General features: G+C 42.0%; 1 protein-coding gene and 1 long non-coding RNA gene across 17 annotated transcripts in view; both read left to right on the top strand.

Annotated features, from left to right (window-relative positions):
• The window catches only part of mef2cb (myocyte enhancer factor 2cb), a 92,200-nt gene that overhangs the window by 54,488 nt on the left and 21,653 nt on the right, over window positions 1-16,059 (top strand). For all 16 annotated transcript variants that reach the window (XM_088630668.1, XM_088630663.1, XM_088630658.1 and 13 more), the window contains one exon: window positions 2,069-2,272. In XM_088630668.1, coding sequence (XP_088486794.1) covers window positions 2,069-2,272 — 204 coding nt within the window. The remainder of the gene's footprint in view (window positions 1-2,068; window positions 2,273-16,059) is intronic.
• Window positions 2,287-13,661, top strand: LOC148673806 (uncharacterized). The gene is made up of 2 exons (XR_015936122.1): window positions 2,287-4,886; window positions 8,259-13,661. It is a non-coding gene; the product is annotated as an uncharacterized LOC148673806 (long non-coding RNA).

Below are 16,059 nucleotides of genomic sequence, written 5' to 3'. Positions count from 1 at the left end.
GGATAGTCCAGTATGATCAAATTGGAGATATCAGGAACTGAAAATACTCATAACAATGGTCAATATTTTTCTTTCTCCGGGTGAGGTCTCTTTTCATGGGAAAATAATTATTTGATCGCAGTGTAGGAAATATATTGATTCATTCTCATGATACCTAATAATCAGAGAACCAGCTAAAATGTCTAAACAATTTACTTTCAAGCAATTTCAAGGAGTGAAATCTGTTCTCTTGGCATTAGTTGGCTGCATTAAACGGTTGTCCAGTGGCGTAATTATTTTACAGTCAGATCCCAGATATTCTCACTGGGGAAAAAAGTGTTTCTACTTGAAGTCAAATCAAAACGATGGTTTCTCTCAACGTTCTTTTTTGCCATTTGCCCCTTCCGGGATTCCGGCTGGGATTATGGTGGGAATTCCGGTCACTCAGGGGCTCAGAGTGCTCCTCAGACGGCGCCAATCTCCCCTGCGCTGCGAGCCCAGGCCTCCTGCTGCAGCATGATCCTCCACTGTCCAGCTTTCAAGGAGTTCGCATTTCCACTGAAGGCCCCTGAGCTCTTCTGCACCAAGAACAATTTGGTTTCGTAGCAACTCCTTTCTGCTTCCAGGGTTGCCTCTGGGTTTTATAGCTCCCTGTCAGAGGTGAAAAGTGCCCATCGAAGTCTGAAAACTATGACGTCCAGCAGCAGTCACATGTCTCCAGTCTTCACCATATTCCCAAGCAGTGCCGGTACACAACAAGGAACGGCACTTCTTCTTAACGCAGTAGGTCACAATTCACCTCAAGCGCACTGGACTCAGTTTTGCCTAATACATTAACAGAGCTGATGAATTGCTTCACAATGACTTCTTCACGATGCGCTACAATATATAGGGGTTGAATAATTAATACCATAGATTTTCAGTCTGCCCGTCGCATTCAACACACTTCTGAGCTTCATCTACCAAAGGGGTTAATTAACGATTTCATGACTATACATGTATTCATCTTCAGACTTGCTGCACCAGGGGGACAGAGGGGCTGTGTTTGTAGAGCGTTGCAGTTCATATTCAAGTGTCTTAAACCTGCCCTTTCATCTTGGATAGTTGTGTGATTCAGTATCACGTAGGCTTAACCTTGGTTTCCAGTTAAAACATGTTGTACCACAGGCTCTTTTCTTATTTGTGCCTCGTACAGTATGGATAACAAGAGCAGTGAAGGGCCGTAGACATCGCCCAGGTCGCTGCAAGGCTGAAACACAAGAATAGCAGGAGACGTTCTGTGCTGAGGTGAAAGAACAAGGGCCGAGCATGTAGATGGCATATGTGGTTTTTGTGGGAAGACGGTAACGTGCGTCGGACACGTCAAGTTTTTCTTATTTTCTGAATAGGCCTTGGTTTATTTTTGGGAGCGAGCTGCAACCTCCTAATTTCATTGTAAGGGACAAGTTGCAAGATGTGTAGCAGAAGAAAAGTGAATCAATGTGGTTTAAAAGTTTCACATTTTGAAACCAGGGTCGGGCTTTAGTGCACGTCTTTACATTTAAAGCACTGGCATAGAGGATATAAGGTGTAGGTCCAGCACACATGATCACTTTTCTGTTATTCATTTACAAGTAGTTAAGGATAAGCTAAAGTGCTGCTTGAAAATGAAAGCTTAGAAGCCTTTCCAAAACCCCTTAAAGAAACCATTCAGGCTACTGTCATGTGGGTTAATGCGCTGTCGAATTGTTTCTAAAGCATTAAGGGCAAACCATGTGTCAAAAAGCAGTCTTCAAAGAAAAATGTTTGCTGCTGTTGTACAAATGAGAGAAACACAAGTCCTGAGGTTCACAAACTTCGTGTTTGAAGCAGTGCTACTTGCCATTGCAGATCCCTGTCTGTTTCTTCCCTGTCCATAACACTTTACCCAATACAGGAGCAGGAGAGCCGGAGCCTATCCCAGGAAACAGCGAGCACATAGCGGGACACACCCTGGATGAGATGCCAGGCGATTGCAGCTGTGTGCTCTCGTAAAGATAAAAATAACGTAGCTGAACAGCAGGATTTTTGTGCTTGTTAGCTGATGATGCCTTGTCTCCTTTTTCTGCAGGTGACGTTTACAAAAAGAAAGTTTGGGTTAATGAAGAAGGCCTACGAGCTGAGTGTCCTGTGCGACTGTGAGATCGCTCTCATCATCTTCAACAGCACTAACAAACTGTTCCAGTACGCCAGCACAGACATGGACAAGGTGCTGCTGAAATACACAGAGTATAATGAGCCACATGAGAGCCGGACAAACTCAGATATTGTTGAGGTAAGGGCACTATCTCCCTTAGGCCTTTCATAGCAAAATGATATCAGCTTGTACTTTCAGACTGATAAGAGCTTCTGCCTCAAATAGCTGGCTGCTTCTTATCCAAAGACACAGTATTTTCATTTTCCTGTTAATAAGTAGTATTTTAAAAAATCATTGCTTTACAGTTCGTGCTACTTAGAAATGTATAAAGCATGTAAGCTTATTGTATTTCTCTAAAGATAGGAAACATGTTGACCCATCAGCAGAGTGAACATCTTTGACAGCACGTGACAACCAGAGGTAGCTGTGGCTTAAGTTGCAAGCTGGAGTGACGAAGGATGTTGAGTTGCAAAGTCAGTTTAAGGATGAAAAGAATATCCTCAAGGATTCCTAAGTCCAGAGTGACCTTGTTATGCAACAGGCTTACAGACGGCCGAGTACGCTCTAAAGGTGGTCTGCCGTGGGCTGAGCTTCCTGATGCCTGCTTCATCTCCGCTTATACGGGAGGAGAGATTTACAGAAACATGTGCCATTTCAAAGGTCAAGAGGCAGGTGCAGGTAGCGTGTACAGACCATGGGGAGGGAGTTTCTGATGTTTGATGTGGCGAATGCAGACTTCGGGCACTCGTGTAAGAATGAGGAACAGAATGGCTGTGCATTCAGCATAATTAAGTGACACCCCCCCCCCCCCCCCAAGACTCACTTCAGATAAGAGTGCAATTGAGATTTCTTTGCACACGCATCATGATGTGCATTTCAGTCCTGGGAAGACAAAACCTGATGGTTTGCACTGTAAAGCGACTAAGTCAACATCAGCTCACATTCTGGGCACGTCAGACTGATTTTGTTCGCTAACGGATGAGGCTCACGACAGCACTGGGTGTTTCTGTCTTATCAGAATGGAAAGTCAGAATTAAACGTTGTGTCTCCTTTCCGTTAGCTGTGGGTTAGATTGACAACATGCTTCATTTGAGCTCTTTGGGTAGATACAGCTCATGCCACTTTCCTTCTCAATTGTTGAGATCGTCAGAAAAGAGTTTACATCCAGATGGCTCCTATAGATAAAGTAGAGCTATAGCAGGGTTTTCTGGTTTCCCAAAAGCCCTCTGTGATTTGAGAAAGCCATTGAAAGTTTTAGCTTTCAGTATTAATCCAACGACAAATGGATGGTTTCCCCACAGCTGAAATCCTTCAATCCTTCAGTCTCCCCTCCCAGATCTCCCGGATGTAAAATCCAAGTGGGCTACAGAATAACACCACCTGCAGCTGGGTGTGCAGGACTGACGTTGGCTACGCTTTCCGCTGTAAATGATGCAAAAGGCATAGCTTTACTGACTCTGCGCCGCATGTTTAAAAAGCAAAATACCCCTTATCTTTGTCTGTACACTGACGAGAAAGTCTGAGCACTGGACTTTCTCTTGGGTTCCAATATCTGCCTGCATAAAGGGAACTCTGCGTTACAGATATTGTGTAACACAGATCTGTAGGGGGGGAGATGTAAGGGAAAAAAGGATGTGACCCGAACCTGGCAACAAGCCTAGGTGAAATGTCAAGCTTCAATGATACAAATGTGCAGGAAAAATAAAAGTCCGTATTAATTGACACATTTTATTCTGGGCCTCTTTCCTCGGTTGAGTAAGGGATCTCACGTAATGTTGCTCAGCAGTATCCTATTCAATTATAACATTATGAGGCCTCGAACACGCATCAGCGCGCTGATTTCTATCACCACGGCGCCTTTCGTGCTGAGACTCATGAGCTCTTGAGTTATGTCATTGGATATTGCCGGGGAACGAATCGAAGCTTCCTGTTATGTGTGCAGTGTGAGTAAGAAGCCTGGTGCAGGGGCTGGGAGACTTGAAGAAGTGCTGGCAGATAATCAGCTGACTGTGCTGGGCCCTTACAGCTCCAGTGTTAGTACATAAGAAAGTTTGTCCAGCCTTTCAAGAGCCTGAATTGCCTCAAGGCAGAGGAGAAAAGAGCTCTGAAGTGTGTGGGTGGCTGAAAAGCGGTCTTTACATTAGCGATGAAGCTCCATGTAATTAGCATGTCTTTGGCTGATAATTAGCGTTGTTGGTGTAATGGCGCAGAGGACTGTGAAAGCTCTTCAGCAATGTTTATACAGACTAAAGAGCTTTGGTCTCTGGGTGCTCTTGCAGATGTCTTATCCTTTGCAATGAAAGCTTGAACTGTGCATCCTCTAAGAACGACCAAATGAAAAGCCTCATTTTCTGTGCCAGCACGCATCATATATAAAGGAGTGTCGGCCAGAGGTGTATTGTCAATACACTGCTTGAAATGGGAATAATGGCACAGACACCAAGAAAAAGTCAGTACCTCAGCTCTCTTTCCAGCTGACTGACTGAATTGTTAGTTTCTTACCCGAATTAGTCCTATAAAAAAGAAAAAATATTTAAGCAAAGTTAGACACTACATTTAAAAAATTAAACTGAAATTTGACAAAAGCAGTCCTTTAACAAAAATAATCCAATTTTAAGGTAGCATGGTGTTTTCACATCACTTGGGTCCTGGGTTCGATTCGGGCCTGTGGTTGGCTTATGTGTGTTTAGTTTGCAGGTGGGTTGCTTCCAAGTGCACCAGCTTTCTCCCATTGTCCAAAGACATGGTCTAGGTAAGCCGCCTGCCTCTAAATTGTCCCCCATCAGCATGTGTGTGCGCTGTGAAGGACTGGTGTCCTGTCCACGGTGTGTCTTGCCAGACACCTGTAGGCTTCCCAGATGGACTCCAGCTCACCGTCACCCTGTATTGCGCTAAGAGGTTAGCTCTGGATGGATGGATTTTTTGTTTGGTCCCTCCTTTTGCTTTTGTAAGCCTTGAATTGCAGGACTATATATGATGTAAACATTATTCCCCGAGTTGCTGGCCGTTGAAGGTTCTCATTAAAAGTCTCCCACCTGGAAACATCAAAAGTTAGAAAGAAGGCTAGGACGTTCTTAATAATTACAGCAGAGCCTGTGGAACTAGAGATTACACATGCTTGACATGAAATTGCTCTTTGCTTTTTAGTTATTTGTCTTCAATTGGCATTTCTTTATTATTAGCTGTTTCTCTAACATTTAAATAGTGTAGCTGATGTGATTTCGGAGCAAGGAAAGTCACCAAGTGCTATAGAAAGAGACTGGATTTTGAGGGAATCCTGGCAGTAGATAAAGTCCAAATGTTGCCTTTCTTCTGTAAAAACCCCTTTACTCATGTCTGTGCTGCAGGGTAGTTTGGTTGTTTTTTTCAGGACTGGAGAAAAAAAAAGAAGCCATTTTTTTATTTCTTAGCATAATCAACTCTAACTTAAAAAAAATTAGGACAGACACCTATAGCATTGCTGAATTGCCTCAAGGTCTTGAGCCAACTCTTTTATTGTGTGTTTACTGATAAACATGTGCTACTGTTTATTGGACAGAAACAAAATCCAATCAGGAATCGTAACTGAACAGTAAAGCCACAGTTTCATCACTAATAAAAAGTCATACATCCAACCATACAGTTCAAGTTGGAAAAATTTTATCTTTTTTACTATTTGTATGTTATTCATGTGTAAATAACATCAAAACGGTAAAACATCACAGTTTAACTTTCTGGCTTTGTCTCATGCCTCTTTCTTTGGTCATAATTGCTTGTGTGTTTAGATAATGCAGTTGCAGATATGTAAATATGTAATTACACATCACAAAAACCCAGACAAATCCACCCATGTCTGAGGACAGAGTGTCACAAATTAAACATTCATAAATCATTGTACTATAATCATAAACAGGATAATACAATTGCACCATTTTTTGTGTTGTATCTGCGGTTGACCTGCTTGGACTAAAAACATTACTTGAAACTGAATATTGAATAAAGTGTTGTCGAAAACCACTCAGAACAGCATGAAAGGTGGGCTGTTTCTAGATATCACTCAGTGTATGATAATGCCTTGTTTCATTAATTGCTCTATCGAAAGATGTTTCACATCAAGACAAGGGTTCGATCCTCAGCCTCAGCTCTGATATTTACCAAAATTGGCTACGCTGAAGAGACCACGCACAGTGGATTCTAAAGAAAGCTTCAAGGTGACCTTTTGTGGCAAATTATTTAAAAATCAGTTTTAAAGATCTGAAAGTCCAGCAGCTGGTCAGAGGCAAGATCTCTATTTTTTTTTTGACTTTTCAAAGCCTGCCGCTGTACAGTATGTGTTTGACAAACTGGCATTAACAGGTACACGTTTCTGAAAGCTTACTGAAACATCCCCTTGTGACTGTGCAGTGGCATCGAAGAAGCAGGGGTTTGCTGACGCATAAGACTTGGCATCATCAGTGAGGATTATTGAATGGCATTCAGGTGACAAAGCCACCCTGCACATGACCTGCCACATGGACAGTGTGCTGTGTCTGAAAGGAATCTGACAATCCCATCTCCCCCAATTAGCCTAATCTGAATTATCTCTCTTAAATCTTGAAAGCCAGCAGAAGACCGTTTTTCCCTTACCCACAGAGAACTTCTGAATGAGAGGAGAGGAGAGGAAAAAAAATCTGTTAATTATTTCCAAAGGTCACAGTGTTAATGACTAGCTGCCTGGCTAATGAGATTCTAAAAAGCTTTTTCATTAGGATGTGCAACCTGGTATGTTTTGTCTTGTGTTGAAATGTGTGAGGAGGGATGTGTAATTTCATCCCTAAAACTGTTGCATGAAAAAAATAAACATTCTCACCGGTTCATTAAATTGCTTATGCAATGTTTATTTCAGCAAAAGGAAAATTGCTTGATTTTAATATTTTAATATAACAGGCTTGCTAATTAATTAGGTTGATTTTAGGCTAATTTGCATCAGACCTTTTCCCTTGACTTAATTAAGAAAATGTTTAATCATTTACTTGTACATCAACAGATTTCTACAACATGATATGCCTTTAAACTGTTAGTCTAATCTTCTAATTGTATTCATGAATATTGTTTTTGGTTTAGATGAGTGAGATCTGTAAATTCATTCACGTTTTAACTTGAGGGAAAACAAAAGTGCTTAATTTTCTTTCCAACATGTAACTTCTGAATCCTTATTACATTGTTTAATGACAATTACTGGATATATGCCGCAGTGCTGGAAAGAAATGGATATATACTGTAGTTGCTTTTTATTTAAAAAAATGACTCACTGTTATTTTTTAAATTAGAGATGTCTGTTTCATGTCCTTATTAATAAATCTACATAACTCTTTAAAAAACATTTATCTTTTAGTAGAAGGTTGAAAGTTGTTTCCTGTTTGTATATGTGAAAATGAGCACTATTAGTTCAGTTCAGCCATATTTTTTCCTTGTATGCAAAGGATTAAACAGAGAATCGGATTTGCTGGAATAAGTAAATTACCTTTTGAGGATGGTTACGTAACAGTTAAAGGGGCTAGTAAGGACACGATTCTCTTACCACTTGTTTCAGATCGTGACTGAAAGAATAAGCATATCTTAAAAGATCCAGGCTTTCACTTTTTTTACCTAACCGAAGCGTGAAATTAAATGTAGGTTAATTACGAAACAACTGTTGATGATTAAAAAGAATAAAAAAGACATACAGAAGTATTAGAGAAAGGAAGTACATCTCTCTTTTGTGGGGGCAGCTTAAATATATTTGCCATTTATTTTCTGCAAAAAATTGCAGTTAGATTTGGGTTGTGTGAGGCTCTATACGTAGCTGTTAAAAATAGAACCGGGCCTACTGTACAGGCCATGTGGTCTCTTTTTTAAACAACGTAGACAGTTGCAAACAAACTCCAAAGTAGCATAAAAACTGTCACACATTACGTGCCTGTGAAGCTTCCCCCCACCCTTCAAAGCTAGCCCCCAAATGTTCCAATAGTTTTCTTTGTTTATTTTGTTGTTTTTTTTCCTCTTGAACTTACTGTTTCCAACATAATAACAGCTTGTTGCATTTGGGTGTTCTCGCCAGGAGGCGAGGTTATTTATAAAGCCAGAACTGTTGAATTCTCTTTTCTCTCTTCTTGCCCCATTTCAGATTGGAAGCAGCTGAATGGCCTGGAGATACACGTTAAAACAAGCCGGTTTCAAACTCTGTGCCTGGGAGCTGGCTCTGGCTCTCCTCCCCCTTTTGTATTTTTTTGTATTCTTTCCCTAATAAATGCCTCATAACCGGTAGTTGTCTAAAAATAGCAGGCAGCAGAGCTAAAAATAGATTTGGCTCACACTCGTGCCAAGGAAAATGGAGAAGAATAGGCGTGGAATAGCAGTCTGAGTAACCCTGCTCTATTCATTCAGAGATCCCTCTGAGAATGCAGTCGATGATAAAGTACCCTTGAAAACCACAGGCACAAGACTCTGCCTTCAGACAGCTAGGTGCCAATAAACATTTTAGCCCAAGGATACAGTTTTTTTTTTTTCAGGGAGATTGTAAACACTTTAAGAAATGAAAGGGACAGCTTTGTTTTCCAAAGTCTCTAATAGCTAAAGGAAATTTCAAGCCCAAGCACCCTCTCGCCTTTCGCCATGCTAGTTTGTAGCTAATGTCTTTTCACAGTGAGAGAAAATGCCTTAGGGACCCACGGGACTGAGAGAACCACCACATGAATACTATTTTAGCCCTCACGCTGTTCAGAAAGAGGGTTTTCAAGTGCACTGTTGTATACAAAGGCTCTTTGGCTTTTTTTTTACATCGGCACAACATGTCCAACACCATGTATGTTGCTTTGTGTGATTGCTAATGGATGATGTCGATGAGTTGTTGTTCTTTAAGACCGCAAGATGTGTAGCTATAGTACCCCTTAGCGGGGAGGTCCGACTAGCAGCGATCATAGAAACCTCTAGAAACAACTGTAGAAATATGATCATCGGGCAAGTTCAGTTTTTCATGGTGTGACATATCAGCAGAATTATTTAAGAAAGGATTTCTACCAGGTGTTACCTGGTTTCTACACCCTTTGCTTCATAGGAGGTGTGGTGGCTCTGGAGCTAAGGATCAGCGCCTGTGGCTGGAAGGTTGCCGGTTTGTATCCTGTGTCCGGCTAAAGGAATCCGGCAGAGGAATCCTACTCCGTTGGGCCCCTGAGCAAGGCCCTTAACCCCAGCTGCTCCAGGGGCGCTGTACAATGGCTGACCCTGCGCTCTGACCCCAAGCTTCTCTCCCTGTCTGTGTGTCTCATGGAGAGCAAGTTGGAGTATGTGAAAAGACAAATTCCTAATACAAGAAATTATATATGGCCAATAAAGTAATCGTATCTTATTAAAAGTATCCAAAATGTAAAAAGTCAGACAAGCACTATATAATTCATTAGGCTACTTTATCAGCTTTATGGTTAGAATGACAGTTTGCCTCCAAAGAAATAGAAAATCACCTTGTTAGTAATTCCAACTTTTTAAAACCTCTTGCAGTTTCTACCTGTTTACCTCTGTTGTTTTGGCAAAATTATTTGCCTCATCCCAAGATAGAAAAGTAAACTTTGTTTTGAAATCAATGCAGTTTTTGAGCATGAATGTATTCCGGGTGGCACATGTGCTTTTATCAAAATGACACACACATCTAATGTCACATTCTGATATATCCATCAAGGCGGTTTTGGAAATTACCGTATCCCGCAGTGTGAGGGAAGACAAAATATTGGATGCTAAGATACTGTAACACTTCTTGCTTGTGTTGCAGCTGACGCCTGACAATGTACAGTACAAAAGAAAACTCTGAAACATGTCAGGCTTTGTGCACCAAGCAGAAGAAAACTGATGCTCGTGTATTTTGTGAGACTTTTTTTAAGCATTTGGATGGAAGGATGGAAAATCGCGAATAATCATGAGCTATTTTAGGAATCATACGTACGGGGCACTCTGTCTCGGCTTGGTGTGGGTAGGGTGTGGAGACGGTAGCAAAGTACCAAGAGGTCAAACGCCTGTTCATTGTTGTAGTCAGACCCAGTCCCCTTCCTGCAGTGTTGCTGGTGATAAGGCTCGGGAGACAAAAGCTGATAATTGATGGAGAGGGCTTTGACTCACTCCGAAAAGAATCAGAGTCCTTGTATCTGCTCACATCGGCCAGACTGGAGCTCTTCCTTCCATTATAAAGCGTTTTGTTCATCTTGCCTGCCGGGCTCCCTGCTGCTTTTTGTAAGGGACCATGACCACAAGCGTCTTCTTTATTGACTCACACTGCTGGCATTGTGTCAGTGGGGCGTATTGGCCGAGGTTTCAAATGAATTTGCCGTATTGTCTCCCTAATGCAGACATGGAAAAACAGGGCAAAAATGTGGCACGGTCCCAGTGGACCTCGAGCTGGAGCCACCACGTGTGTGAAAACAAGCGAGTTTGTCCCTGTAGTTCATCTGCAGCTCCCAAGTCTTTCTTCCTTCAGCTTCACAGCAGAAAACAACTGCAGCTCCTCCCGCTGGCAGGCCAGCCGTCACCTAACTTAGATCTCGCTCCCGATGAAAAGACGAGCGCTGTTTTTGTTCCAAATGTTACACGCAGTTTCGTATTCCAGTGCTGCCTGTCTGAAGATCTGAGAAATCCCCCCCCCCCAGTTCGAAAACTGCCTGGAAACGTTGCTCCTTGATGTCAGTAGTGGAAACGCATTCACCCCGACTATTAAAACTCACTGTAAACAACTCGCTCCACGTGATCACTAAACGCGTAATTTGATGTTTTATGACCCTTACGATTTCTTTAATATTTTGCTTGTGAATTGCAGTTGTTGTACAGCCACAGCTGTAATCCTCTGGCTGTTTGTGTGACGGATTAAATATTCAGTAAATCCTCACAGATTGAATATCTAAAGATTTCTTTTTTCATCTAACGCATCCTATGTCATCCCTCAGACAGCTATAATTACATATTAAAGTGCATTATTACAAAATACACTGGCACTTTACTTTGGGTTGTAAAATCACATGTTTATGCCTTTGATTCCTTATTATAGCATTTGGAGTGTTCAAAGGAGGCAAATTATGGAAAAGTCACCAATCCAATGGTTTCAAATGATGCACAGCTGCTACAGATTGAATCAAAGTGGATCAAGCCACTGGAAACACTCCAGATTATACAGTGCTATGAAAATGGCGTTTTGCATCAGGGGTTTTCGAGTGATGCCATCAGACACAGCTCCAGTCTTCAGTGCCGTTGTCTGCAGGAATGCCTGCTGCATGGTTCTGGTGTGTTTAAACCACGGATAATGAAATGGAGGCTTTCCCGTTTTTTCATAGAGTCTGCTTTTAATATGGTCAGCCGTTTTGATCAGCCTGCCATTCAGCTCTGTACAATGTCGCTCTCCAGGAGTCTGCCTAGAACGCAGTGAGTCTGTGAAGGGGATCCTTGTGTTTTAAGAACCTCCGTTTTTTTCCTCGTAAATTAACAGAGACTGCACTCAGAATCCAGTTCTGCAGTGGGCTACGTCTGCGTTGAGCAGCACTGACTGGGAGTAATCCAGTTATATGATGTCTTAAGATATGTTATAAATACAGATCATTTAAAAATCATTGCTGTGTCGTACGCTAAATCAATAAAAGCATAGCATTTCAACAGCTCTCACCAGAAAATTATCATTTTTATACAAAAGATATACATGTGCTTTTTTCACTTAAATTGCTAGGAGTTTTCTTGGCATGAGGAACGAATAAGGAAAGGTTTACCCATTTAATATACTTATTAAAAAAGTATAAAAGGTCTTATCGTGCACATCTGTTGTTAAAAACCATATCAGAACTTTAACTTCAACCCGACTATAACTTTAGCCTTTCTTTTACTTAAATCAGACTGCATACCACCATATCTGAAGAAGTGTAGGTAAAGCTAGGTCACCACACACTACTGTCTCAGCAGCTGCAGGGAACATTGAGGTGAATATACTTCACTCAACACAGAGACGCATAAAACAATTATACGTTATTACACTCAATGTTAATGATAAGATGTAGAAATAAACAGCTCGCAGTGACAGTATATCACAAAAATGACAAAAAAAGAATCCAACTAATTCAGCTTATTAAGTGTAACAGGCCTTAGTGCACTAGTTGGTGGAGTGACATCACCCCCCCCCCCGAAATCAAGACGGTGAAGAAACTCGATGGCAGTAGAGAGCCCGGTCTTTTGGTGTGGTGCTTATCAGCTGTCTAGGGGGTGACGTTGTTTTTTCTCTGAGTCCACAGGCGGCTAGGATTGAATCCTCATTGCGTAAGTGTAGTTTTAAAATGTGTGTCTGCATTGCGTACAGAAAACAGAAGACTGTCCTCTTTAAAATTCCGGAGTGCCACTACCCGGTTAAGGGAAGTTTGGAAGACCAGTCTGTGTTACTGCATTTTTTAAGGAAAAAAAAAGCAGGTATCAAAACAACTTTGTTGTTTATCAATACTCGAATATTATAATTTTGCTCTCTTATAATTTCGTTTTGTAGTACATTTTTAGTACTCAAGCACTGTTGTGGGGAAAAGAGGCACTCATAACATACCTTACAGTCAGAACTGCAGACATACTGAACTGCCTTGTTTTGTTTAGCAAATGTGTGTGTGTGTGTAAGGTGCTGTGTATTAGACATAGTGTAGCATTCATCTCGAATGGCACGGTTTTAAGGTGAGAGTGAGAAGGCTGAGCTCAGAAGGTTCAATGTTTCATAAGATATTGTACCGCTCAGTCTTATTTCAGGGGTTAATGCTTTACCAATGTCTTCTAAAATTAATAGCTAAAATGTCCCTTTTCAGAGAAAAAAAACAAACCTGCTTGCCTTCAGCTGAGTGGGCATAACTGCAGAACAGAATGATGTAATTCAGTCTTAATTGGACTACCTTCATGCCAACAAGTTTTGTGTTATTTAGAAAATAAATCGAACTGTTCTCCAACATAAGTCTGGTTTTAACAATACAAATAGGAATCCAGGACTTAAATGGGTTCTGTCCTTTTCTGTGTAGCCACAGTCTGGAAATCTAGTAGAGGAACAGGGGGTTGTTGCCTTTTGTGATGATATTCTGATGCAGTGAATTTTGATATTGCACAGTAAACAAACTTACCAGTGAGCTCTTGAGCTGGTCTGAGGGGATATTCATTTGGAGGATATAGAATTACCCCCCCTACTTGTAATGGTCACTGCCCACATGAACTTTAACATCAGTTTCACTCGGCACCGGACTTATCCACTGTAGGAAGAGCAGGCTTTGGACAGCTGCAGCGTGTTGTGCCAAGATGTATTTTTATTCATATCTAAACACAAAAAGCACTCTTTTGATCACATCTTCAACTTTGCTTTTAAAAGGCCACTGCTGATACTGAGCGAAACATCGGAGTGTGGTTGTTACAATGATGTTAGCAGAATGAGGACACGTCAGGAAAGTCTGACTGTAGGAAGCAGAGAGTCATATGACTGAAATACTGTGCTGAGGCATGTACTAAGCCTGTAGTCTCTCCCAGTATTGAACTCCGAAGGGTTTTTTTTTTAAAAGAAAGCGTAACATGTAAGAACAGCTTCACTTTGAAGGTGAGCACTGCGAGTCCCTTTAGAAAGCAAGGCACCAGGTCCTATACCTGAAACAATCACCTCACAAGCTGAAGTGAGGGGGGAGACAGGATAGCCACAGGGGAAACAGGGGGTTTCTGATGTGCCTCTCGTGGAGGCTCGAGCAAGATGTTCACCACAAAAGGCAATGGGCCGGCGTCGGCTGGCGGCCCTGCGTAGCCTGAGCCAGCCCCGCGCTGTGCTCTCCTAGCTGCAAGTCTTGAGCTGAAGGTTACAGATGATGAGGATATGTAGGACACCATGTCTACATTCTGCATGGCACAAAGTAGTGCCCTGACAAGCCGAGCCGAGGGAGAATGATGAAGAAGCGGTTTAATTAGGAGCAGAGCTCCGAAGGGGAAGGCCGAGAATGAGTGAAAAAGTTTCTTTCCCCCTGGATTCGCAGCACTTCAGATGAAGCCAGTCAGCTGCTTTTTGATTTTGTTTACTATACCCGTTAACAGTTTTAGCTCAGAGTCACTGAGACTTTTCTGGCGGGGTTAGATGTCTTGTTAGGAAAAGGCAAAAAAAAATGTTCTTTGATTAAAATATATGACACGATATAGGTCTGCGGCAGGTTTTAGAAATATTATCTTTAGTGTTTGTAATATTTGATCTTGCACAATACTGTATGTGTTATTCCGGAAATCCTGGATATCACAATAGGAAGTGTTGCTGATACAAAAGTAAAAAGTGAAATTGAGTGATTGTTCTATATCTGATCAGACCATTCTAGGCTAATGACTAGTGAATGGATTTAAATTGCTGTGTTAAAGAATGTACAAAGAACGAAAACCATGTCTTGAGTATCAGTTTTAATAATCATGATAATAATCCATACATGGTCTCATGCAAAGACTGGAAACGGAAAAGCAGAACAGACGAGCAGTGTGTGATTTGCGTCTCGGAGCTGGCCGGGTTTTGTTTTGAGCGTCAGCGTGTCCCAGATGGCGCGACACCGAAGCTCGGGGCGGTGGGCCGCAGAGGCCGGAGAGAGCGAGCCTTCTATGGCCATGCCTGCGAGCCTTGCACCCCGATTGGCGGCCAGCGGGCACCCCCACCCCCCACCCCACCCCCCCCGCCGGCTTAGAAAGACAGGTGCAGGGCTGCTGACAGGTGTGGATGTCTCGAATGAGTCGCATTGCTGACGGCCAGTGATGTCGCCGCGGGCCGGCCCGGAAACTGCTGAGCCCTGGCAGAAAGCACGGCCAAGCCACGTGCCTTCTGGTCGCCTGACGCTGGCGCTCTCCGGCCCACAGCGACCCCTGAAGAAACCCCCCCCCCCCCCAGCGACAGGCAAGCCAGGCGTCTCGCTATCGGAGTTCTCTATCAGAAAGCTGTGAAATGCGATCCTGTCAGGAGGGAGGCAGGGCAGTATTTGTGAACCCGTTTATCTGGCAAGCTTCGAAAGTATGCCCTCAGATCTGCCAACTGTCCCTGCCAGCCAATTTCTCGTTAAAGTTTAGACCCACATAGTAATCCAGAGGCATGGGTTTTTAAAGCTCTCGATTCTCCGTCATAAAACTGCTGTGGGACGTGATATACTGTATGTCATGTCATCTGGCAAAGACCTAATAAATCATAGAGACTAAAGGTCATCAACTTTGATATACTGACCAACCTTTGTCTCACTTTTCTCTGAGAACGGCTAACACTGGCATAGGAAGCGGAGCTGTTAGTTGGAAAATAGGTTTTGATTGGTAAAATCTTAACTGAAAGATTAACTGAATTATTAATCATACAGTATATTATATACTAAATGCAAAGATGCAAGATGCATACATTTCAGTCTCATCCAGATGACTAAGTATATATATATTTTCTAATTATTAGGACTGCGTTGCACAAATTAGAAGATTAAGGAGGAGAGAGAATAACCTGTCTGGCTTCTCTCATTCATTTCAGATCAAATACAGGCTGTTCTAAAGTAAATTTAATTACTGTAGTCTGAAGACAACACTCACATGAAAGCCTCTAGTATAATGTGAAGCAATCACTGTTTAGACAGTAGCAGCCCGATAATATTCCCCTACACTAATCCCCTTTTATTAAAGTGAGTCAATCTGGAAAAAGGAGGCTTTGATGAAACATCTAACTATCTGGTCTCTTTCATCCCTTCATACAGAATAAAACACGTACATACAGCTTGAACTCCTCTGACGTGCGTGATCTCATAGCAGAATATGTCAGCATTTTGGATGTACAGCCAGTAAAACAAATTCTACGTGTAAAAAAAAAAATAGGTTTGGTGAAGGAAAAAAAACTGAAAAAGATTAATTTCCCTGGGAGACAGGAAAGCAGGTCTTCTGCTGAAGCATTGATTTCTACCAGAATGTGG

The sequence above is a fragment of the Lepisosteus platostomus genome, chromosome 4 (genome assembly GCF_059453375.1).
Source record: "Lepisosteus platostomus isolate fLepPlt1 chromosome 4, fLepPlt1.hap1, whole genome shotgun sequence".
Classification (NCBI taxonomy): Eukaryota; Metazoa; Chordata; class Actinopteri; order Semionotiformes; family Lepisosteidae; genus Lepisosteus; species Lepisosteus platostomus.
This window is presented reverse-complemented; position numbering and strand designations above follow the sequence as displayed.